Consider the following 25,510-nt stretch of genomic DNA (forward strand, 5'->3'; position numbering starts at 1 on the left):
ACTATGGCCACCTCATGTGAAGAGTTGACTCATTGGAAAAGACCCTGATGCTGGGAGGGATTGGGGGCAGGAGGAGAAGGGGACGACAGAGGATGAGATGGCTGGATGGTGTCACCGACTTGATGGGCATGAGTTTGAGTAAACTCTGGGAGTTGGTGATGGACAGGGAGGCCTGGCGTGCTGCAATTCATGGGGTCGCAAAGAGTCAGACACGACTGAGCAACTGAACTGAACTGAACTGAATTAATTCAGTATGACATTATCTTAAGTTGCTTATATCTGCAAAGGCCCTGTTTCCCAAAAATAAAGGTCATATTCAGAGGTACCAATAGTTAGTAACTTTAGCATTTTTTTTTTTTTGAGAACACAGTTGAATAAAAACCGCCTTGACCCAACTCACAGGCCTGACTCCATAAACTGAAACCAGCAATCCATGCCACTTCTCATCAGTGCTTCAACCATTTAACCAGTATAGCTGCTTAATGCCTAGTTCAATTCAAAGTGCTGGTATTTCTAGTTAGTTTATTTCTTTGAAAGCCTGCTGATCTGTTTGTGACACATGTCTTCATTTACAAACCTTCATTTACAAACAGTGGCTTGTTCAATAGAACTGAAGTAACCTTGAATGTACAGGATTAAATCCTATCAATCATATCATGGAAAAAACAGTTTTGACACTCATGTAACATTGATGGTAATGGTAGAGTGGGCTTCTTTTCTTTCAAGCTTCTTTGATCAGTTGGCTTTATTTTGATGAGAAAACTTGTAGGAGTCATCTAAAGTATATGAAAACTTCTACTTTGTTTTCATATACTTCAAAGCACATATTTTTATTAGAGAGGTGTGACAACAGATAAGCAATATATTTAAGGATCACTGTTCTGAATTCAAGGAATCTTGATCTCTTGCATAGCTACTCACTTGGCACATTACCCAAGATATTAAAAATACTGTCCAGAAACACCACACCCCCTCATCTGATCATTCTGTTACATTTAAAAATGTGGCTGTATTTCACCTGAGATCTGTGACTACTAACAGTTCTTTGTTTTGCCCCCATATTATTTTACTAGATTTGCAGTGACAAATCCACAAATTAGGTGGCTTTAAACATCAGAAATTTATTCTCTCATAGTTCTCGAAGCTATAAGTCTGCAGAGCCATTCTCGCTTTAAAGGCTCTAGGGAAGAATACTTCCTTCCCTCTTCCTAGCTTCTAGTGGTTGCCAGCAATCCTTGACATCCTTTGGTTTATAGCTGCATCACTCCACTTTCTTCCTGTCTTCATATAGCCATGTTCTGTTTCTGTGTGTGTCCAAATATCCCTCACCTTTCTCTTATAAACATACCAGTCATTGACCATGGTAATCTAATACAACCTCGTTTAACTTGATTACATCTGCAAAGACCCTGTTTTTGAGAAAAGTCACAATCTGAAGTTATGGGTGAACCTCAATTCTGGGGAAATATTGTCTAACCCAGTCCAGCCAAAGAATGCAGTCTCCTAGGGGAAAAAAATCTGTTTCAAGTTCAAGCCTTACTCATATCAATATCAGACTGATTTTTCTCTATGATTTCAGCTTGAAATATTTTAAAAGGCATTAGTTACAAAATAAGAAGTCTTATTCCCAACCTCTGTGCTCATTTTTGAAAATTATAAATCTGTAACGTGTACTTGCATTTTGTATAAATGCAAGTTCTTAGAACTCAGAGGGTTTTCAATAAGAAAGAATCTTTCAGGACTTCTGTTCATAAATATCTATGGTTCATATGATTGAGACACACTAAATGGTTTATAGGCCATTGAATTAATTATGTGTCACTCTTATCTGTGATAATTACGGAAAAAACTTTTTTTAGTATATGAAGAGGAGTTCGATAGAAATATCTGTCTGCATAGTACCACATAATCAGTTGAAAAATGTTCAGTTAAACATTTCCTTTTTCCCTATCTCCAGTCTGAAATTTTTACTTTTCATCAAGATGCTTTGGTTTATATAATACATTATAGTTCATCTCTCTATAATACTTTATATTTCATAATAGACTACAGTGTTTAACCTTATTTAATTTTAATATTTTTTTTACTTTGCTTCTTGATTGCTGGATTATATAGCCAGTATTCAATGTTTATTACTATCTTATGTTTCAGGGACTCCATGAAAAGACTGGTGCATTTACAGCTGTGAAAGTGATGAATGCTCGTAAGGTAATATTACATCCTGTCTGTATTCTGTTGCTTAGTGGACTGTGGTCTTGGGATAAACAGCTCAGAAAATATTGTATTTGTTTTCTGCATCATTGTTATATATAATTATCTTAATTTGCATTTATTTGTAATTTAATATTATTTCTATCACTAGTATATTATTATTATTGATTTATTACATTTACACATAAAATTGTAGTCACAGCAAAAGTCCTATATATTCTTGTATGTTATAAAAATGAAAAAATCCATCTTCCTGTCTATTTCTGGTTGATTATCTATTCCCAGGCATAGTAAACAGTAAATTTCCTCTAATATTTCGTTACTCCTCTGTTTTATCATATTTCTTTCCCTCCCCAACAATTCCTTTTGAAAACTCAGTCCATTAGGTTTTCAGTAGGAGGAAAAGAACTTGTCTGAGATGCACTTTTTTTCATGTATTTTTTAACAGATGCACAAGAGAGAGTTTAATTGGCAGTGTTCTGACTAACATTCATGAAGCTGTGTCATGGGTCATAATATATTGTCATAGATTATGCTAAGCCCTGATTTCTGTCCTCTTTCTTTAGCATGAGTACCTCACTTTCTCAGGATAATATTAGCATGGGCATAACAAAGGTCAAAATATTTTCACTTCACTATAACCTAAAAGAAAATTCTAAAATATCATATTTGAAAAATAGTCACTGAATTGTTACAACGCCATAAACCGTTCTTTTCCAATTTGTGCAGGAAGTGAATTGCTGAAACTATTTAAAGAGTTGCAAGTTTTTTGTTTCATCAGTAAATGTCAAATGAATTTTGAGGTGTTATGGATTTATTTTACCCTGTAAACTACGACTTCCAAATAATCAGCTTGGTACTCCTTGAGTGAGACCCTCTAAAATACATATTCCCTTTTTTTCAACTTAATAGTCTTTGACCTACATTTAATCTACATTTTAGATACTCTGACTTGAAACAGTTAAAAATTATGTTCAGCCCATAGATAGTGTCAATTACCTTGTTTGTTAGAAGAAATAGCACTTTACAATCATCAAATTGTACTTTTCCATAAATGGCAGTTAAATCTGTTACTATGAATTTTTTGCCAAGTTTCTGTGTATATAAGAATCTGATTTTTTAAATTAAAACTATTAGTGAAAATTGAGAGAGGAATTATGTTACTCTTTCATTTAGTACTTAAGCACAAAGTACTCAAGAATAAATCATTTTCAGAGTGTACCAGTGCATTTAATAAAGTTTTGTTCTTGGCTTTGCAGACCCCTTTACCTGAAATAGGAAGGCGAGTGAGAGTGAATAAATATCAAAAGTCTGTCGGCTGGAGATACAGTGTGAGTACTGAAAGTCTTCATTAGCGTCCAAAGCCATCTTTCCTTTAATTTTCAACTTTAATTTAATTTTTTTTTATTAGTGGGAGGCCAATCACTTCACAACATTTCAGTGGGTTTTGTCATACATTGATATGAATCAGCCATGGATTTACACATATTCCCCATCCCAATCCCCGCTCCCACCTCCCTCTCCACCCGATTATTATATCATTATCTGTAGAAGGCCACCACTAAACTCTTCTTGCCTGAAAGTGATATTTATGTTTTTAATGTACTGACACAGATTCATTCATCATATTTGAACACTAGCATCTTTTGGAAGGTAGGGCCTAGAAGAAATGGTACCCTGAACAGGTAAGTGTTGACTGCAGGTGAAGGACTAAGTAAATTCACAGCACATATAGCTCGCTAGCTGAAGAATAACAAAAGAGATGATGGGAACAAGAGTGAATTTTGTCTAAAATTGGCCTTATGTGCTTAGTCACTCTGTCGTGTCCGACTCTTTGCAACCCCATGGACTGTAGCCCACCAGGTTCCTCTGTCCATGAGATTCTCCAGACAAGAATACTGGAGTGGGTTGCCATGCCATTCTCCAGGGGTTCTTCCTGACCGGGGGACCAAACCCAGGTCTCCTACATTATAGGCAGATTCCTTACCGACTGAGCCACCAGGGAAGTCTAAAATTGGCCTTGGCAAGATTCTTTTCATACCTTTTACATGATATTCTGGACTGACTGGCTTTTCCCCCATCAAGGCTCTTAGAGACATTGCCATCATGTATGAGCCCAATGAAGACTACTCTCTTCATGTGTGAGAGAACAGTCATAGACAGAAAACCAACAGGCTGCCCAGCCTGAGTGTTCAGACATCTGACACAGTACTTGAATACATGAAGGAATGGGAAGGTGATTTCTACCTGAAGCTTTTTAACTGCCTTACAAAGCAGTATCTATTACTCTGATAATTTGCTGGCTCTGGAATAAGCTCTGGCAAAGGATATTCTTTTTCAGTAGATCTTGATAATCTAGATGTTAGTGATCTATCAAAATATTCTGGGGGCCTAAATATAGAATTTTGTTCTAACAATATAACTGACATTTTTTTCTTGATTTTCTCCCCTGCAGTTAGCTATCTAGTATTCAAATATTTTCAACCTTTTGTATCTTAATAAATATGCTTCCAGACTCATTTAAAAATAAGCTTTTCCATTAATAATCAGATCCAGAAGAACTTTCTAGTTATATTAAGACAATATCGGTAAACAGTTTCATGATTAGTTTAAAAGTACCGGGCTCCTGTTTTGTTTACAGTGTTTCTTGGGAGACAAAGCATATCTAAATGTAAGAGGTAATGCTTATGTTAATCAAAAAGCTGTAAAAGGTAAGGTATGAAAATTATAATTTTTTCACTAATTCTGGTTTTATCAAATATTTGGGTTAATTCATTTGAAGATCAAACTCTCTCTGAAGTCTTTCTCTAGGGTAAAATACTTAGATTTTAGAATTGGGTGAAATTGCAATGCAAGTTTTGGCATCCTTGAGCTGCCTCTTCTTGACAAAAAGCAGGATATTCAGGCCACTTGGGATCAACTGGCCTTGAGCCAGGAAATGCTATAGCATCATATTACCGGGATATATGTGAGAGTTTTAAATTACCCACTTGGCCTGATGGATATAATGTACTTATGTGTTTCTCACAAGCTCAACTTCCTGTTAATTGAGAATGGCAAACATACTAATGCTTTCCAAACATGTCTGATCTTGGTTTATTGGTTTTGGGGGAGTTTACATTTATGTGGGAGACCCACTCTTAGAAGTTTTTCTAGTTGGGAGCTTTGAGTTCTCTGATTATATATTTTAGTAAGAAAAATAATTGATCGGCCAGTTAGCATCTCTAAATCATCCTGAATCCTTTGGGGTAAGAAGTTTGTGACTTGCACACACATCTCATTAATCAGGGGTTTACGAAAATAGCAGTAGTGTGGAAGTCAAGAAACATGAGTTCCAATGCCAAGTCTACTGCTAAATAGCTAAGAAGTACTTGGAAAAATGGTCTTACCTCTCTAGTCATCAGGTTTCTCATAGGTAAAATGGCACCAGAATATTTAGCCTACCTATAACAAGAATAAAAGTATAGTTAAATACAACTACATAGTTGCTAGGAGCCCAGCTGTTCTCTTCCTGCTCAAGGACATGAGGTTTCTAGCTCAGAAAGAAAAGTAAGTTCTTTGATATCAAACTACCAAACAAGTTGAAGGACTCAATCTGGCCTGCGCTTCTCTTTAACCTGTTCTTTGTGTTCTTATCCTCACATTATCATCTCATTCTTACTTACTGCAGTCTTTATGAGTTCATATTTCTCTCAGCAGAACCTTGGTGCCTTGCTAGAAACTGAGAGTACCCCTCTATATTTAGAATTGCTAGTTTCTAAGGTTTATTTCTATATGATGGCAGATACTGTTATCATTTCAAAGAATAACAACATCACAAGGGAAGCAGAAAGTTTAAGGGTCCTATATGGCAAGAATGAAAGCCATGAGGATTAGCCTTTAGCTAAACAGGTTAAGGGAATGTGAAGGCAACTTATCAACCAAGCTTCCTTGGGAGGCTAGGGTGAAACTGGAACCTGAACTTCTATATAATTCTCCTGCTACAGGTGATTGTCTTAATTTTCATGCTTTTATTACACAATAAATGCAGATCCTGATGTTAGAGCTTCCAAGTGGAGAAATAAGGCTCCATCCCCTCCCCCAAAGACATTCAGGTATCTAGATTTGTTTTATAATTGTTGAATGTTTATGAATAAATCCACTGGAAAATACTAGGGAAATGCTAAAAAATGTTCTACAGATGTATTTTCCACTACCTTAAGGTTGTCAAGTCAAGTTAATTGAGGGAAATGCTGGGGATAACTAAAGATAGTTAGAGGTTCACCCATTAATTACTTTTAATGCCAGTGGGCCATGTTCTAATTCATTGCCCAGAATAAGTCAAAGGTATCCTTTTTCACTGGATTTCAGAACAGGAGTTTAACTTTATCTTTAAAAGTCTTTTTTTCTTCACATACTACAAATATATCTCACTCTGTACAGTGAGAGTATTCCTGAAAAGGTTATATAAATTGAACTTATAAGATGCTGTAGGAGAGCTTTTTTTATTTGCAATGATATGAAATTTAGAGCTACTAGGAATTCAGACCACTGGATTGATAGATAGCTTTTTAACATATTTACCACTGTAGTGATTAGGAAAATAATGAATTTAAGCATATCTTTTAAAATTATAGGACAAATCAAACTAGAAACTTTAAAATTCAATTAAGGCAACGTGATACAAGCATAAGGATAGACATATAGATCAGTGCAGTTGAGTTCAGTAGCTCAGTCGTGTCCGACTCTTTGTGACCCCATGAACTGCAGCACACCAGGCCTCCCTGTCCATCACCAACCCCGGGAGCCTACCCAAACTCATGTCCATTGAGTCGGTGATGCCATCCAACCATCTCATCCTCTGTCATCCCCTTCTCCTCCTGCTCTCAATCCCAGCATCAGGGTCTTTTCAGATGAGTCAGCTCTTCATATTAGGTGGCCAAAGTACTGGAGTTTCAGCTTCAACATCAGTCCTTAGAATGAACACCCAGGACTGGTCTCATTTAGGATGGATCTCCTTGCAGTCCAAGGGACTCTCAAGAGTTTTCTCCAATACCACAGTTCAAAAGCATCAATTGTTTGGCACTCAGCTTTCCTTATAGTCCAATTCTCACATCCATACATGACTACTGAAAAAGCCACAGCCTTGACTAGACGGACCTTTGTTGGCAAAGTAATGTCTCTGCTTTTTAATATGCTGTCTAGATTGGTCATAACTTTCCTTCCAAGGAGTAAGCATCTTTTAATTTCATGGCTGCAATCATCATCTGCAGTGATTTTGGAGCCCAAAATAATAAAGTCTGTCACTGTTTCCCCATCTATTTTCCATGAAGTGATGGGACCAGATGCCATGATCTTAGTTTTCTGAATGTTGAACTTTAAGCCAACTTTTTCACTGTCCCCTTTCACTTTCATCAAGAGGCTCTTCAATTCTCTTCACTTTCTGCCATAAGGGTAGTGTCATCTGCATATCTGAGGTTATTGATATTTCTCCTGGCAATCTTGATTCCAGCTTGTGCTTCTTCCAGCCCAGTGTTTCTCATGATGTACTTTGCATATAAGTTAAGTAAGCAGGTTGACAATATACAGCCTTGACGTACTCCTTTTCCTATTTGGAACCAGTCTGTTGTTCCATGTCCAGTTCTGACTGTTGCTTCCTGACCTGCAAACAAGTTTCTCAAAAGGCAGGTCAGGTGGTCTAGTATTCCCATCTCTTTCAGAATTTTCTACAGTTTATTGTGATCCACACAGTCAAAGGCTTTAGCATAGTCAATAAAGCATAAATAGATGTTTTTCTGGAACTCTTTTGCTTTTTTGATATAAATCAGTTAAATAGAATTATTTCCATTTATCTGTGGTCAACTAATTTTCAACATGAATGAAAACACGATTTATAGGGAAAGACTAGACTTTTCAACAAATAATGCTGAGGTAACTAGATATCCACAGGTAAAAGAATGAAATTGGTTCCCTGCTTTCTATGAAAATTAACTCAAAATGTATAAAAAACCTAAATGTAAGATCTAAAACTATAAAATGTTTGGAAGAAAAGATTGGAGTTCATTTGGTGACCTTGGATTTGATAAGAGATCCTTAGACATGACACCAAAAGTACAAACAACAAAACAAGAAATCGATAAATTGGACTTCATCAAAATTTAAAATTTTGTGCCTCAAAAGACACTATCATGAAAGTAAAATGACTGCCCACAGAATGGGAGAAAATAATTGCAAATCATATATCTTATAAAGTACTTATATATAGAATATATAAATAAATCCTACAATTTAATCATAAAAAGACAAGTGACCCAACTTAAAAATAGGGGCAAAGATATTTTATTAGACACGCCTCTGATGATCATAAAATGGCTCATAAGCCCATGAAAAGATCCTTAACTCCATCAGTCTTCATGGAGTTGCAAATCAAAACTACAATGAGATAATCACTTTACACCCACTATGGTGTTATAATAATTAAACAGAAAATAATGAGTGTGAAGTGAGGGTATAGAGAAATGAGAACCATCATTCATTTGGGAATGTAAAATTGTATAGCCACTATGGAAAACAGTTTGACATTTCATCAAAATGTTAAATATAGCATTACCATTTGACCCAACAATTTTACTCCTAGGTATATACCAAAGGGAAATGAAAATATATATCTACATTAAAGTTGAAATGAATGTTCATAGCAGCATTATTCATACTAGATAAAAGGTAGAAATAACTCATTCAGTTGATGAATGGTAAATAAAAAAGAATGAAATACTGATATGTATTACAACATGGATGAACCCTGGGGGGAAAACAAACTAGTCATAAAAGTTTATATACTATATTATTTTCATTTATATAAAATGTTAAGGATAGATAAATCTATAGAGATAGAAAAAATATTTGTGGTTGCTTGAAGCTGGGATGTGGTGGCAGAATTTGGGGGTGATAGCTAAAGAGTATGGGATTTCCTTTTGGGGTGATAAAAATGTTCAATGGTTGAATAATTTTTTTAATATACTAAAACCATTGACTTTTGCAGTTTAATTGGGTTATTCCATTTAGTGCAAACTTCATACAGTGGTCACTGCTGGTCCAGGGGTCATACTTTAAGAACCATTGAATTAAAAGATACTCAATTGACCTTTATTTTCTCCCAAATTCCCAGTTAACCCCACATCTCCATTCTGAGAGTTCTAGTTGAGATTTTATTATACATTGTTGTGGGGTATTTGATTCTCCTTCTTTGATCTACTATAGCTTAGGATACCATAGTCATTGAGTGGCATAGCTTAGGAATTTTACTATCCTTATTCTGTAGGATGAAGAAGAGGATCTCAGGACTGAACTCAACCTTTTGAAGAAGTACTCTTTCCACAAGAACATTGTGTCCTTCTATGGTGCATTTTTCAAGCTGAGTCCCCCTGGCCAGAGGCATCAACTTTGGGTGTGTATTTAGTTACCTTGATCTTATTGCATAAGACTGTCTCACTTCAGAACATATACTTTCATAAATTGAGATGTCATTTTTGTGCACCTACAGAAGAACTTAAGCATGCAGCTGCTCAAAGTAGTATGAAAAAAATGTGCTCTAATTCCTGGAAATGAGAGTGATAAAATATGGAAAAGTAAATTAAGTAACTGGCAAGGGGTTCGGGGGTAGGATGTGAGAGGACTCAAATGAATACTGGAAATATCTAACATATTTCTTTTCAAATAGAGTTTTGCTGCTTTTAACTTTATGTAGCTAATACATTTGATTATAAATTAAAGGTATAGCTAAGGAGATTACCTGATGGATTTGGGCCCAATGACTGAATAATAAATATCTATTCTAAGTCACACTTGGAATGAGTATATGAGTACAATTTAAGTGTTTGCTAAGTGCAATTATCTTTAAACATAATTTCTAGAAACTGTTTTTCTAAATGGTTAGTTGACTTATCCTTTTCTTAGGCTTCATGCCTATAGGATCATGAATTACAAATCAATGAGCTATAAATTTTAAAAGCTAACTGAAACCTATGCTACAGTTACCAGAATTGTTGCTGCCCTCTCCTATAGGAGACATAATCAAACCATAAGAAAGGAGCTTCAATCAAATATATCTTTATTTAAAAAGGAATATTTAGAACATCATCTGGGGTCTGTGAACATTCTTTTGCCTTTCTAGTCCACGTTAAGAGTGGTATCTTTTAAATAATACCTGAGACTTTTCAGAATTTTTAAGAGTCAGAGAAAGATTCTGTTACATTTTATATGTGAACTTTAAGAAGCAGGATAGTGGGCAATATAGGAAGGTTTCAACAAGGGATTGAATTGAAGCTGTGTTTCTCAAACTTTAGCCTGCAACAGAATTTCATGGAGATCCTAATAAAAACAGATTGCTGGGCCCCACCCATGGAGTTATTAATTCAGTTAGTCTGGGGTAGGGAGTCCACGAATTTGCACTTTTTAATAAGTTTACAAGTTATGTTGATGATACTCATCTGGGTACCACATTTTGAGAACCCTCAAATTTAGAGATCTTCAGTTTAAACCTATTTTCTCCCAAATGTCCAGTTAACTAAATCCTCTATTCTCTGACAATGCCAGTTCAAATTTTGTTAAATACCACTGTGCATTTTTCATGGCTACAGTTTTTTTTTTTTTTTTTTTCCTTTTGGAGGGGCATACAACATTTGTCTTTAAATATATTTTTACAAGTTTTTTTCTCTTGACAGTATGGCAGTCTACTTATTAGATATGTTTCTCAGTGCTCAATTAATTCAGTCATATAACATCTATTCATTCGAAAGCTATCTGCTTCCAGGCTTTCTCCTAGATGCTGAGGATACAATTGTAAGCTGAATTTCCATGGATCTGGCCCACTGGAACTTATAGTCTATTTGTGAAGACAAATATCAATCAAATAATCACACAAATAAATGTATAATTGGTCAGAAGGGAAGTAACATGCTTTTTTTGTGGGCAAATAACAAAGGAATCTAAGTTAGGGAAAGGAAAACTCTTCCATGAGAAACTTTTTCTTACACTGATATCTGAAGGATAAATAGGCACTGCATGCAAAAGTTATTTGTTGAGGTAAGAGTTTTCCTGGGACCATTCACACTTTCTTTCCTATGTAAATCTGAACACCTAGGAAGCAAATAACAAAATAATTACCATTTATAAAGTACAGTCAGGCACTGTGCATACAAATTCGGGAAAAATGAGAACGTCTTGCATTCTTTTCATAGTAGAACTCTTCTGAGTTGGGTAATACTGGCAAAATTTTCCAGTGTTCACCTTAGTGAATGACTTTAATTCATGTTTGTCATGGTTCAAAATGAGCCCCTTTCTTCCAATACCACAGTGTATATGTTGTAACCATTCGATATAGTAGACATGAAAATTAACCTTTTTGTGCTTTATCTGTAGTATCTGGTTTGTTAGGCTGCTTTTCTTATCTTCGTTTATTGAAATAGTGTACTCAGGTAAAAGACTCTGTGTTATATCAGTTGTGAACAAATATAAAATAAGGAAGTAATTTTCTGAAAGGACAATCTTAGCATTCCAAAAGGAAATAAGGTATACCTTTTAAATATTCATGATTTGGGGCCTGTCCTTTTACTTCCTTTCATCTATGGCAATAATTAACTTACCTATAGTTTTTTTTAAAAAGGCATGTCTTGTTCTACTGACAAAGTAGTATTGACATTTGACATTGGCACTAGTGCAAAACCTGTACTTAAAGAAAAGTTTGTGAAATTGATTGTAATAGTCAGATTCTCCTTCACATTGGTCAGTCCTCTAGTTAGCTAATATATGAAAGCAAATTTACTAGTTGGGCACCTGATTCATTAGTGGCAAAATCAAATTTCCTGAGAAATTCCATTTGTTAATAAAGTAAAATCTGAATGAGACACTGTCAGAATATTAGCCTTAAAATAGACTTTCCTTAGTGGTTTATTTGGAAAAAATTTCCCTACAGTAGTGGAACTGACAGTTTCCCCCTTCGGGTTGTATTTTGCCAGTATCTTGGGGAAAATATTCTAAAACTTGAAAATAAACACATGTAAACCCATGGCTGATTCATATCAATGTATGGCAAAAACCACTACAATATTGTAAAGTAATTAGCCTCCAACTAATATAAATAATGAAAAAAAAACAAAAAAAGAAAAGAAAACAGCAATAAAAACAAATCTAGTCAATGTTTAAGTGTAAATTGTTTTGAGATTCCCCTCCATATCCTGTTTTTCCACCTGCAAACTATTCCCTCAACTGTCTTTTTTGTTCTACTCCAGTCATCACTCAGGCTTAGCCCTGTGCAAGCTATTTTCTTTTTTTTTTTGTTGTTATTTATTTTTTTTTAAATTTTTTTATTAGTTGGAGGCTAATTACTTCACAACATTTCAGTGGGTTTTGTCATACATTGATATGAATCAGCCATGGATTTACACGTCTTCCCCATGTGCTCATTCTGTTTTCAATAAGCTGAATGTTCTTCTTTCTCAGCATATCCAAGCAGAACCTATCCTTCAAGGCTTAGCTCAGATCCCACCTCCTGGTTTAAAAATCCCTGGTGTGGTACCTCCTTTCTCTCCCTCCAGAGATCTTTGGATTTTTTTTTTCAGTTCTTTCTAATTCTACTAGTTTCCTACCAGACAATTAAGCCAGTCTTTGCAGTATCTTAATGTCTAAACATAACATATACATGTAAGCCATATGAACTAAAACTCTCCAGATATTTTCAGAGAACTACTTTCTAAGTCTTGATACTTTCTTTGCTGGCTTCCCTGCAGATGGTGATGGAGTTATGTGCAGCAGGCTCAGTCACTGATGTAGTGAGAATGACCAGAAATCAGAGTTTGAAGGAAGATTGGATTGCTTATATTTGCCGAGAAATCCTCCAGGTGAGCATTCATATAGTCATTTGCCCCTGACCTTGAAAAAACCTGGGGGTAATATATACAGTGTGTCTTATACTTGCTCATATAGGATGGTTTAAAAATTCTAAACTTCTGGATCAGGATACTGAAAAAGACCAAAAGGCTTTAGAGAAAGCAGCTTTCACGTAATGTGAAATGCCAAATCATGGCTTTTTTTTTCCGTTTATTTTTATTAGTTGATTCATGTCAATGTATGACAAAAACCACTACAATATTGTAAAGTAATTAGCCTCCAACTAATAAAATCATGGCTTTTAATGGCCCTTTCAGAGTTAGACTACAGTGTTTGGTGGATCATGGGTATAATAACTTAGAGTGTTAAGTTGTTGTGATTTTTAGAGTTCTTTTTTTTTTTTTTTTTAAGCGTAGCACTGTCATTGGAGATTAAGATGGGTTGAGAAATCCGTGTTTTACTCAATGGCTTCAAATCATCTACAACTCTTTTGCAGACAGATATCCTCTCTGAATAATGTCTTAACTTAAAACATTCCTTATTTTGAACACCAAATTGGATGAAAATGACAGTGTTCTTGATCTACCAAACTCAGATTTTTCTTTGTGTCTTAAGTGCTTAGAATCATCCAAGAAGGATGTTAACAGAACTGAACAGCATCACTGATAAAAATATTAGAATGCTGTCTTAACTGGATTCACTCATAATAATAGTGTACGTAGTTAAGAGTGCAAACTCTACCCCAATGTTCATCGCAGCACTTTTTATAATAGCCAGGACATGGAAGCAACCTAGATGCCCATCAGCAGACAAATGGATAAAGAAACTGTGGTACATGTACACTATGGAATATTACTCAGCCATTAAAAAGAATTCATTCGAATCAGTTCTAATGAGATGGATGAAACTGGAGCCCATTATACAGAGTGAAGTAAGCCAGAAAGATAAAGACCAATACAGTATACTAACGCATAGACTGAGTTTAAATTCTGGTTCATCATGTATTAGCTGTGTGTCCCTGAGTCAATTACTTAATTTCTCCAAATCTCATTTTCATCACCTGTAATTTGGGATGGAATTAGCATCTTCCTTAAAAGATTGCTGTAAGGATTTAAGAGTTGACTTCATGTAAAGTGCTTAGCATAGTGCTTGGCAAAGAATAAGGACTCAATTGATATTAGCTGTTTTCACTGTTATTTCTATTATTAATCTCCTGTTAGTAAGTAGAGCAATCTCACTGAAGTCAGGGCATGGGTTAGTTTTAGTGGTGAATGGTCTGGAGACAGCATGGTAAACCAATACAAATGGCAAGTACTTTAAAGTGAATTTCCATATTCCTCCAAATTCTCAGCCTACAAGGTTGACTTGAAAATATTTTGGACTAAACAAATGGTTGGATAAGTAGAGTAAAACAATGGCTGAGCTACAATAGTTCAGATATCCAGGTCTTTACTCATGTGGTTAGTTGGAAAAATGGAGACTAGAAAGGAAGGTAAATGGCCCAATATATACAAGTATTAATTTTTGGTGTTGTTTCTCTCTTTCATGGGTGTCCTCATTTATTTTCCTTTCCTTATAGCTGAAAGTACTATTTCTGGGAACTGGTTGTAGTAGTTCCAGCCTAAAGAAGAATTTTGTCTGAAAAATGCAAATCTGGGCCATTTTTCTTACCAAAAGTCTTTCCAAAAATGCTAAGAACAGTACCAGAAAAAGATAAAAACTATGTATTGATCTTGCTTTTTTATATAAATGTATATATGTATGCATATGCAGGGCTTAGCGCATCTTCATTCACACCGTGTAATTCACCGGGACATCAAAGGTCAGAATGTGCTACTGACTCATAATGCTGAAGTAAAACTAGGTAAGTTTATTCTTGTAATACTTTAAATGAACCCCAAAATATCTTAACAGAGAAAAATCCTTCAAGATTACTGTTTTCTCTCATGTCACTAATATCCCCCTCTACTTATTTAGGCTATGTCGTCTCTGCCTGCAAAATAAATCAAAATTTGAAAATTTGTTTGGGAAGGGATATGGGACAAGATAAAGATGCACCTAACTGTTTCTCAGAAATCATTTTGGGAACAACAACTTTGAAATGGGAGTTTTACGTTTTGGTCATTGCTTTACCTTCTATTGGGCTTACCAGGCGGCTCAGTGGTAAAGATTCCGCCTGCCAATGTAGGAGATACAGGTGATGCGAGTTTGATCCCTGGGGTCAGGAAAATCCCCTGGAGAAGGGCATAGCAACCCACTCCAGTACTCTTGGTGGGAATCTTCTATTGTATTTATTTCAACAATTTAATTGAGTGTTTACCATGTGCAAGTTTCTGTGTCATGGACAAGGATTAAACAAAAAGACAATTCTTCCACATCACAGAGCCATATTTTCCAAAGAATATCTAAGAACTTTTAAATTTACTTAAGCACAAATTGCTTCATTGGAATTTTCCCTCGAATATTTAAAGAACTGATATAAGTTAGAAATGATGCTCCAGTAATATCCAAATCAAATTCAGAATTAGAAATCTAAAATCCAGAGTTTCTAGCTTTCAGTTCCAGGGTTCAGAATGGCATACTTTATTGAAAATAGTTGTTATATTATCTCACAGGCACACAGGGAACAATATGTTGTGCTCTTTAATGTTTAAAACAAATATTGTTGGTTGATGTCTAAATAATATCATATAAATAATGTCAGTACTATGTAATGGCAGATGACCTCATTGATACAGCACATAAAATCATTGGCATCAAATCCTGTATTTAGTCATATCAATTCTTGCCTACCATATCTGTGTGTGAGTATGTGTGTTTGTGTGTGTGTGTGTGTGTGTGTGTGTATTAGTCACTCAGCTGTGTCCAACTCTTTGCAACCCCATGGGGTGTAGCCCACCAAGTTCCTCTGTCCTTGGGGTTCTCTAGGCAAGAATACTGGAACAGGTTGCCATTTCCTTCTCCAGGGGGTTTGCCTGACCCAAGGATCAAAGCCGGGTCTTCTGCATTGCAGGCAGACTCTTTACCGTCTGAGCCACCAGGGGCTTCCCTACCATATCTCTAGCATGATCTTAAGATCATTCCCATTTTTCCTGCCAAATAAATATAACCAGGATAGAGATTTTGTTCATTCACTAAGAATGCTTTTCACTGAATATTTGTGGAAGAAGCATGTGGTAATAATTGTTCCTGCAGTAAGTTAAAAGTAATTTCAAGAAAATGTATTGTTCTTTTTTGTCTAAAAGCTACAAAGCTAGAAACAGAATTTTAAGACACTGTGTTAAAATACACAAGGGTCATTTGGATCTCACAGTGAAATGTGCAACATGGATATAGTATGTCACATGGCTACACTCTGTGTTCACATGTGGCAGTGCTCCCATATATTTGGGTCAAGTTGCTAGCCAACCCTATCATCTGCATCACAAAAGAGAAATTGTAAGTAAGTGAAAAGCCTCTGAAAAATCTGTCACAAAGTCCCCACACTAGAGATCATGTACTTGACTCTGTAGGAGAGACCTTTTAGCACTGGATTAAAATTTATCCAGGCTTCTTATCTATATATAATCCTTATACATTGGTTTTTAGATTTCTTAGATCCCACAATATTTTTAAATGACAAGTTATAAGGAGAAAGTTGAAGAAGCCAAACCCAAAGGTAGTAGCAGAAAGGAGAGAGACTGGACAATGACAATATTGCAATTGCAACTGATCAATAATCCTCATATTCTGGTCCCTAAGTCAGTAAGGAAAAGGTGAATGATGCCACTGTTGGGATCTCATCCCTACTTTTAATTTCAGCTTTTCTTTTTTTCCTGTTTCTTCCATTTATCACTCTTTTCTTCCAGTCTTTTCTCATTTCCTTTTCTTCTTTGAATGTCATATATAAGCTTATGGCCTTCATAGATATTTCTTGGCCCTTAAAGTTGGCCCTCAGGGATAGTGAGAGTGCTGAACTCTGATGTAACCTATTCTCAGAAAAAAGCATCTAGATAATGAGATTGTGCAACACCCAATGATTATTTTTCATGTATTATGGACATTGTGTTGATATTGTTCTTATTAGTCCTTCCTTTAACACTGCCTTAAACTCTTAACTTTTTAATTTTTCTTTTCTTTTCCGAAGTTCTTTAAACTACTTTTCAGTGAAGGTTGCTAGCCATCCTCTAGATTCCTGGAAACCATTCTAAATTAGAAAATCTACTTCATTTTTCATCCATGTCTTATTTTTTCTGGACGAAATAACCCCAGTCTACTTTAGCCTTTTTTCTGTCTGTTTCTGAGGATACCATACTAAATATTTTCATATAATATATCCCACAGATGAATAGAAGACTGAACTTTAATAGTCTAAGCTGAGATATGGATACCACACTAAATATTTGCATCTGATTCAGAAGATCTGTAGAAGAACTTAAACTAAATTTTAGCATAAATTTATTTTTCTTTATTAGTGTAGTAGAACTTTCTAACATCATGAGTGAGACTTCCTAATAAAGTACTAATAAGTTTTTGATTTCTTAGATGTTGCTTATAGTGCTGGTCTTTTTCCAGCTTGGTGGCAGGTCCAAACACTACATATGTTATCACTTCAGAGGTTTAGAGTATACTGATTGAACTTTATTTTTAATATTCATGGTAAACATTCAGCCAAACCTACTGTAGATTTATAATAGCACTGCTGAATCTCTTTCCAACATAAATACCAGCAAAAGCCTATTTCCCAGTGTTACTGGAGTAGACTTCATGGTAAAGTTTGCTGGGCTGGAATGAAAATCTGTTATCCATTGTGGCTTTTGTATTGGCTTTCCAAGTTAAAGCAATAACTTATTGAGCTTTTTGTTACTCATTAATTATTTTGACAAATGAATTTTGCAGTGGATTTTGGAGTGAGTGCCCAGGTGAGCAGAATTAATGGGAGAAGAAATAGCTTCATTGGGACACCATACTGGATGGCACCTGAGGTGATTGACTGTGATGAGGACCCCAGACGCTCCTATGATTACAGAGTAAGTGTAAGGATTCAAATAGTAGGAAACAAAATTTGTAAAGCACTTTTGACTTTTTATTTTAAATTATGAAATAAAAGAATAAAAACCACTACTTGAATAGGAAGTACTAGCCACTATTTCTATATGTGGTTTGATGATGTGTGTAAAAATAATATTTTCTAAGAATGTAGGCAAAGTAGACCATTGGGAGTTATCCATATTTGAGGAAGAATGTCTAGTTCATCTTGCTTACAACTTCTTGGTAAAGAATATTATATTATGTGGCTTTATATGGAAATTTAACTTCCAGGGACAGAGTGCTTTATAAACTTAAAACTGAATAAATGTAAAGCCAATTGTTAATCCCCACAGTAACTTAGCTCCAAAGAGAAAAAAAAAATAATTTGATTACTCAGGGTAATGGAGAAAGTCCTTGGCATGGTTCAGCTCCAAACCACAGAAAATCGGTGGAATAGACAAATTAAGTAACAATTTATGCTATTTATTAAAATTTCCACTGAAGCTACAAGTTGGACAATATACATCTATGTACACATTTCAAAAAGCTGATATGGAAAGAAAACACTCCATTTGCTATAGACTGGAAAAACCACACTCACTCTCCACATCATAACTCATCCAAACAATTCATTGTGGTTTCGTTGTGTGGAACCTAGGACTCAATACTCAAAGTTGATTAATTCAAATTTCATCTCTTTTCCTTTTCCCTTAAATGCCCTCTGCTTGATTTGCAAGCAGATCTGTTGAGAGCCAGTACTATTAGGAGCTATGGAGACAATGGAAGCATAATGTTCTTTAAGTGACTTGCTGTAACAATAATGCTTTATAGTTGTAAGTTTTTGGCAGTCTTCCAAGGACTTTCACCCATATTAATTACACATTTTTAATTTTCAGTCCCACGTAACTTAAAGAAAGCTTAAACTTATATCATTACAACAACTCTTTGAAGCTAAGACATCTATAATCAGGTATTTTAAGAATTCAGTTAACTTGTCTAGGAGTCATTAAGCCAAACAGTGCACTTCTAGCCCTGTGCCCTTTCTACATTCTAAAAAACAAAGTACAGTTAACAGTAGTGAAGGTCATTTCCTAGAGCCTCCTAAAATGTATAATTTCCTAGAATTATAATAATTCTGTCCTCAGTTTCCTGTATTCAAGAAACTCCTGAAAGTGCTTATGTATATAGTATTTCATTTAATATTTATGCTAGTTCTATAACATGGATCCTATTATTATCATCTCTATTTTGAAAGTGAAAAAAAGAAAGTGTTAGTCATTCAGTCATGTCTGACTCTTTGCGACCCCATGGACTGTAGCCCTCCAGGCTCCTCTGTCCATGGAATTCTCCAGGTAAGAATACTTGAGTAAGTAGCCATTCCCTTCTCCAGGGGATCTTCCTGACCCTGAGATCAAACCCATGTCACCTGTGTTTCCTGTATTGCAGGCAGATTCTTTACCGTTTGAGCCACCAGGGAAGCCCTAATTTACATAGAGTAAAATTGAGGTACAGAGTGTTAAATCATTTGCCTAAGATCTGACTTCTTTAGAACTAGTAGTATGTGATTGGACTTCTTTACAGCAAATTCCTTTTGGTATTCCAGTTAAGGTAACAATAGCAATACATCCAAGATGAATTTTCATTTCACTGAATCCCCACCCATATCAACTTGTGTAGTACAATACTGGCTGGTCACAAGGCCAGATAACATCTCCCTCTAACATCAGTCAATAATGAAGAAAACCCATAAAATGGCTGTGGCATTGGTACCTCTCCTCAGCGAAAGATTGTTTAGAGATTCTAAATACTATCTGTTTCCCACTTGTAAGTGACATTTTTTTTTTTTTTGGTCTTTTCCTTTGCAGAGTGATGTGTGGTCTGTGGGAATCACTGCTATCGAAATGGCCGAAGGGGCTCCTCGTGAGTAATGATATTTGATGTTGATTAAAAGTTATGGAAACATGCTGTAGAAATCTGCACTTGTACCAGTCAGCTTGTACTGATCACACAGGTGCCATACCACATGCCAAACTATAAATGATGGTCTTTCCCAAATTACGAAATGCCGTAGTCAGAATGTCCAGACATGTCTGTAAGAAGAATTTGTATTTTTCTCTGTTAAGATATCTTATTTTAGGCTGATTGAGTATTGACTCAATTTAGCCTCAATAACATTTGGTCATGATAGTAATAACCAAACAGAATCTAAAGGTGTTCCAGCACATATTCACTGATGGCATATTTAGGTTTCTGAACACTTACACACTTCAGACTGTGCCAGTTAAGAAAATCCTCCAGTAGTTCCTTTTAATTGAGCCAATCCTCAGCAGTATTGAGAAGGAAGCTTCCCCCCCACCTTTGGAGTCAGTCCAGCTATCATTGGTGCCTTCCGTGCTCCTGTCAGCCATTCCATTGCCCCTCATTGTTCAGTAGGCTCCATTTTCTCTTGTTTCCCCCTCCTCTTCATTGAAGTAACCTGTCAGCAGTCTATTCTCTCAGGTTACTGCTTTCTGGTAGGAAAGTAAAAGTGGAATGTGAACTTGAGTATAAATGATTAATAACCAGCAAATGTATAATCCCATAAACAGGGCATATTTGCTGTTCTCAATACCTAAATCCAAGAATATAAATGATAAACACATTCATAGTATTGATGAGAAGTGAGAGAAACGCCTGAAGTGTGTATTTCAGGGGGCAGGGCTTGCAACTGCTTTGCTTTTCCCTCTCCAAGCAGATCCTGTAGGTTCCCATGTTCCTACGTGCTTCATCTGTACAATATCTACTGTTTTAGCACTGTGTTTCATGGCTAATGGGAGTAATTTCAAGGAGTAGAAATAATGGTAACATAATTGTTAAGAGTCTCTGGTGTCCCTTGGAATATCAAGAATTTCTGGTGTCCCTTGGAATATCACATATCACAGAATGGGCATGGATTAAAGCTGGGTCAGATATGGAGATCAGGTCACTGCACCTTCTATTAATTTATATAAAGCTTGACTTTTGAACAATTGCCTTTATATTACTCTAATGAAATTACCCTGGGGACTTTCTTTATACTACTATGAGAGGCCAATTTGGCACTGGAGTTTTTTTTTTTTGTTTTTTGTTTTTTTTTTTTGAGATGTATTTTGGGAGAGGAAAGATTCCTCTAAAGAGTTATTAATATCAAATTGTCCTCACATGAATGACACACTTTTAGTATTAGGTGAAATTTACACCATGGCTCTCCTTTGGGGAATTATTGCACTGCCAGTTTTCTTTAATCAAAACACAAGAGGAAATAAGTAAAGTGAGACACATATTTAAACACTTATTGAAAAGCCCAGAATTCCCAAGCCAATGAGGTAATGAATTTATATACCAAATATTGGAGTAGGCTTTTCTTTGTATGGTTGTGTTTCTGAAAAAGAGAATGAAAGTCTAGTAATTTTGCACAGAATTGAGGTGCCAGATAGTTAAAATCTTTCTTGTAATATCAATAGCTAATATTTATTAAGTGCTTACTCTGTGCCAGACAGTTTTATAGGTACGTTGCCATTTAATCCAAATAACAACTCTTTGAAGGAATTCTTGATATATTTCCTGTTTTTAAGATGAATTAACCAAAGCACTGAGAGATAAGTAATATGCCCAAGGTCACAAAGGTAGAATTAGGATTTGAACACAGATGATCTTATCTAAAGGGTGTGTTCTTAATAGTTGTGCGTGTGTGCTAAGTTGCTTCAGTCATGTCCGACTCTGCAATGCTATGGACTGTAGCCCAATATGGTCCTCTGTCCATGAGAATTCTCTAGGCAAGAATACTTGAGTGGGTTGCCATGCCCTCATCTAGGAGATGTTCCAGACCCAGGGATTGAACCCATGTCTCTTATGTCTCCTGCATTGGCAGACGGGTTCTTTACCACTAGCGCCACCTAGGAAGCCCCTTCTTAATAGTTACATTGTATCTACTTCTTTTCCTAGGACTGTTAGCTTCCAAAACAGATTATTCTCATCTTTTGAGACTACTAAATCATTGTTTGCATATTATTGTGCATAGTTACTAGTATGGTTGACTTTTCAGCCTATAATTACATATTCCAGCTTTACAACTGTGGAGGATAGTGTCAGTACACAAACACACAGAAGAGTACATGTCTCCACCTGTATTTTTGACTTCTCTAGATATAAACCATCAATCACACATTTCAAAAATTTGACCTAGTGTAATTTATTATTCTTTGTTCTACTTGGAAATAGTGAAGCTTTAGTATCTTATATAATGGACAGCTTGTATTAAAGTCAGCTTTTCCTCTACCTACCTTCTTTCATATCTGTTCTTCAGTGTCTATTCAACATGATACGTGGAAGAACACTGAGAATCCCCTCTGGAATTAGGAGTTTGTTCTGTAGTTACCTTTCTTACTCATTCTAAACTTATCTATTTTCCTTTGCAGCCCTGTGTAACCTTCAACCTTTGGAAGCCTTGTTCGTTATTTTGCGAGAATCTGCTCCCAAAGTCAAATCCAGTGGATGGTAAAGATGAATGACTTAATCTTTTAAACACAGTAACTTGATATTTTTATATAGCAAAGAAGTTTTAATTCATTTGATCAGTCCTGTTTCAACATCCTTGTTGGACAATATTTCCTAAAAACGGATACCTTAAGGGGTCTAAATGAGTACTGTTTATTAAGAGCTAGCTAGCCAATTAGAAGTAATACTCTCCATGGTATATTATGATGACAATACTTCCCTGACATTAGTGACATAGTCAGTTTTGTCTCCTGTAATGGGCTGGACCAATGGAAGTCATTTGTGAAGTTTCTCATTGAGCTTACATAGGCAGTCAGTGATTGACCCATAAAACTAAACATCCACGGAACCTAAAGAAGACTTGTTCTCTCAGAGTGCTACAGCCCAACTAAACTTGGGAATCTTTTTTCCTGAAGTTTTTGGAATTAGTACATGAAATTCTTTCTTATTCTCAGTATATATTACTTGCCCTGGTAAAAGTGGTTACTATGATTCAGTTGCTGACATTCTTCCTTGTGATTAAATTTAACCCTTCCCACAGATTCAGGCTTTCTGGTCACATCTGTTTCCATGGACCATTTTATAAGATTAATCAGTCCTGGTGCTATTAACACCCTTTTCTGGATCATTACATTGACAGCTTTAGAGTTCAAAGTGCATATAGTCAAGCAAAACACTCAGGCTTCAAAATATGACTACTGTGGGATGACCAGTCTGGTCTCATGGTCTGCATAAGTCACATCAACCACTTAATTGCCATCCCACCACTTGTCTATTTTACCACATACATTCTTCTGAACTCACTGAAGTTTCTACTATTATTTGGGTAGAAAGTATCATTGACTGTAGTCTCTTCTGAGGCTTAAATGGCATTGCTGTGTAATGTACATTGTCAAGCTATAGGATATCTGGTTATTGAAAAGACTATTACAGCTAAGACAACTCTCTCCAAAAATGTGACCTTCAGAGTGGCATGTGGGTGGAGGTGGGAGGTGTGGCATACCTGAGAATGCTCTTTTACCTCTTTGATTCATTTCTTTTAGGTCCCGCAAGTTCCATGATTTCATGGAAAAGTGCATGATAAAAAACTTCCTATTTCGTCCTACTTCTGCAAACATGCTTCATCACCCATTTGTTCAGAATATAAAAAATGAAGGACATGTTGTTGAGTCATTAAAGAAGCATCTTACTGGAATCATTAAAAAGAGACAGAAAAAAGGTAGGATATGTAAATCTTCATTTTACTGGAATAAATATTCAAATGAGAGAAAATTTTATTTTTTTTAGGAAAAATAATATTTAAGAATTAAGTTGAAATTAAAGTCTGAGGCCTTTTGACATTTAGCTTTTAATTCATTATCTCTTACTTGATCATATATATATACACACACACACACACACACACACACACACATATGATTATAAATTTTTGCCAGTTCAACTAGCATGTGTTCATATTTACAAAGGCCTTTGAAAGCCTCAATAATAATTTTATGATGTGCTAATTTTATTTTAAGAAAACTAACTGGAGAAATAAACAGAGGATAACAAAATCTATATCTTATTGTTCTTTCTCATCTAATATGTTAACTCCAATTAGATAAATGGATTTATAATTAATCACTTATTGACTGCTACTTTTGATGTAGTATCAGTGAACTGCACATAGATGATTTTATGTATGAATCTCCAACTTTAAGATGTAATTAACAAAGCACATTTATGCAAATAAAATTAAGCTTCTAGATATTAATGCCAAAAATGACAGGATGGTTATTCATCAAATCCAGAGGAAACTACTTAGGAAATTCCGACTTTATAGGTTATATGCCATATTTTGCATTTAATTTAGGGCACCATATGCAGAGTTGAGTGATAGAGGAATGGGAAGTGGGGAGCCTGAAAAAGATAGCAGGCATTCTCAGATGCACTATAGGATTGATTGCAGCCTATCTTCTTCTATGTGCATAACTATACATATCTTATTTTGGAGTGAGAAGCAGAAGGAATTATTGTATTTAACCATGGTAGAGAATTTATTGGGCAAACATCATCATAAAAGTTGACCAATCTCAAATGGGCACAGGAAGATACCACATCTAGTTGAGAATTCACTAACTTCCAGATTTGCAAAATTTCCAAAATGTAATCTGCAGGAAAAGTCACATTTATATAGAAATTGATGGAAGATGTCAATATAGTTGTCCTAAACTTTCTAATGTAGGAAATTCAAAAGAAAACTCTTTTGTCTATAAGTGTCTGTATTTCAGTACAGCACAGGTGACAGGAAAGATACCAAACATTTTCAGTGTGTTAGTTGTAAAAACCAGAATTTAGAGTTTTGCCTTCTCATTGAAAGGACCGAAGATCCTGATCCTCATTTTCAAGATCCTCATTGAAAGGACCAAAGATAGGTGTGGGCCCAAACCATAAAGTCCTTCCATCCATAGTACACACCTGTAAGCCATGCTCACCAACCATCTAGAGTTTCTCTTTGTCCCTTTGTCCCTTTACGTTTTTCAATTTTTTTCTCTTTAGAATTGCAGCAATCAGATTGCTATTTTTTTTCCTATGCAGAGAGAAATTAGTATCTGTGGAATAATTGTGCTGCAAAAGGAGGCCTTGGAATAAGGATATTGTCTACACCACCAGTAGATGTGATGTGAAGGGTTACAGCCCTCTTGTCCTTGTAAATTCACTCAGCATCCTGAGCAGTAAAGGGTGCAAATTGACTAAGGTGGATTTATTAATCTCTGTTGATTATTATGCATTATTCTTTTCTATTTCATAAAAGGAATACCTCTGATCTTTGAAAGAGAAGAAGCTATTAAGGAGCAGTATACCATGAGAAGATTCAGGTGCGTTAGATAACTTACATATATAATTTGATGTTAGCAATTCATGTAAG

At 35.5% G+C, this 25,510-nt stretch overlaps 1 protein-coding gene across 1 annotated transcript in view; it reads left to right on the top strand.

The window, feature by feature from the left end:
* The window catches only part of NRK (Nik related kinase), a 119,431-nt gene that overhangs the window by 53,146 nt on the left and 40,775 nt on the right, over window positions 1–25,510 (top strand). The window contains exons 3-12 of the mRNA XM_061136489.1: window positions 2,152–2,208; window positions 3,471–3,542; window positions 9,512–9,637; window positions 12,978–13,088; window positions 14,851–14,941; window positions 17,956–18,086; window positions 19,953–20,007; window positions 22,524–22,602; window positions 23,646–23,821; window positions 25,397–25,460. Of these exons, the coding sequence (XP_060992472.1) occupies window positions 2,152–2,208; window positions 3,471–3,542; window positions 9,512–9,637; window positions 12,978–13,088; window positions 14,851–14,941; window positions 17,956–18,086; window positions 19,953–20,007; window positions 22,524–22,602; window positions 23,646–23,821; window positions 25,397–25,460 (962 nt within the window). The remainder of the gene's footprint in view (window positions 1–2,151; window positions 2,209–3,470; window positions 3,543–9,511; window positions 9,638–12,977; window positions 13,089–14,850; window positions 14,942–17,955; window positions 18,087–19,952; window positions 20,008–22,523; window positions 22,603–23,645; window positions 23,822–25,396; window positions 25,461–25,510) is intronic.

This window comes from Dama dama, chromosome X, assembly GCF_033118175.1.
Source record: "Dama dama isolate Ldn47 chromosome X, ASM3311817v1, whole genome shotgun sequence".
NCBI classification, from domain to species: Eukaryota; Metazoa; Chordata; class Mammalia; order Artiodactyla; family Cervidae; genus Dama; species Dama dama.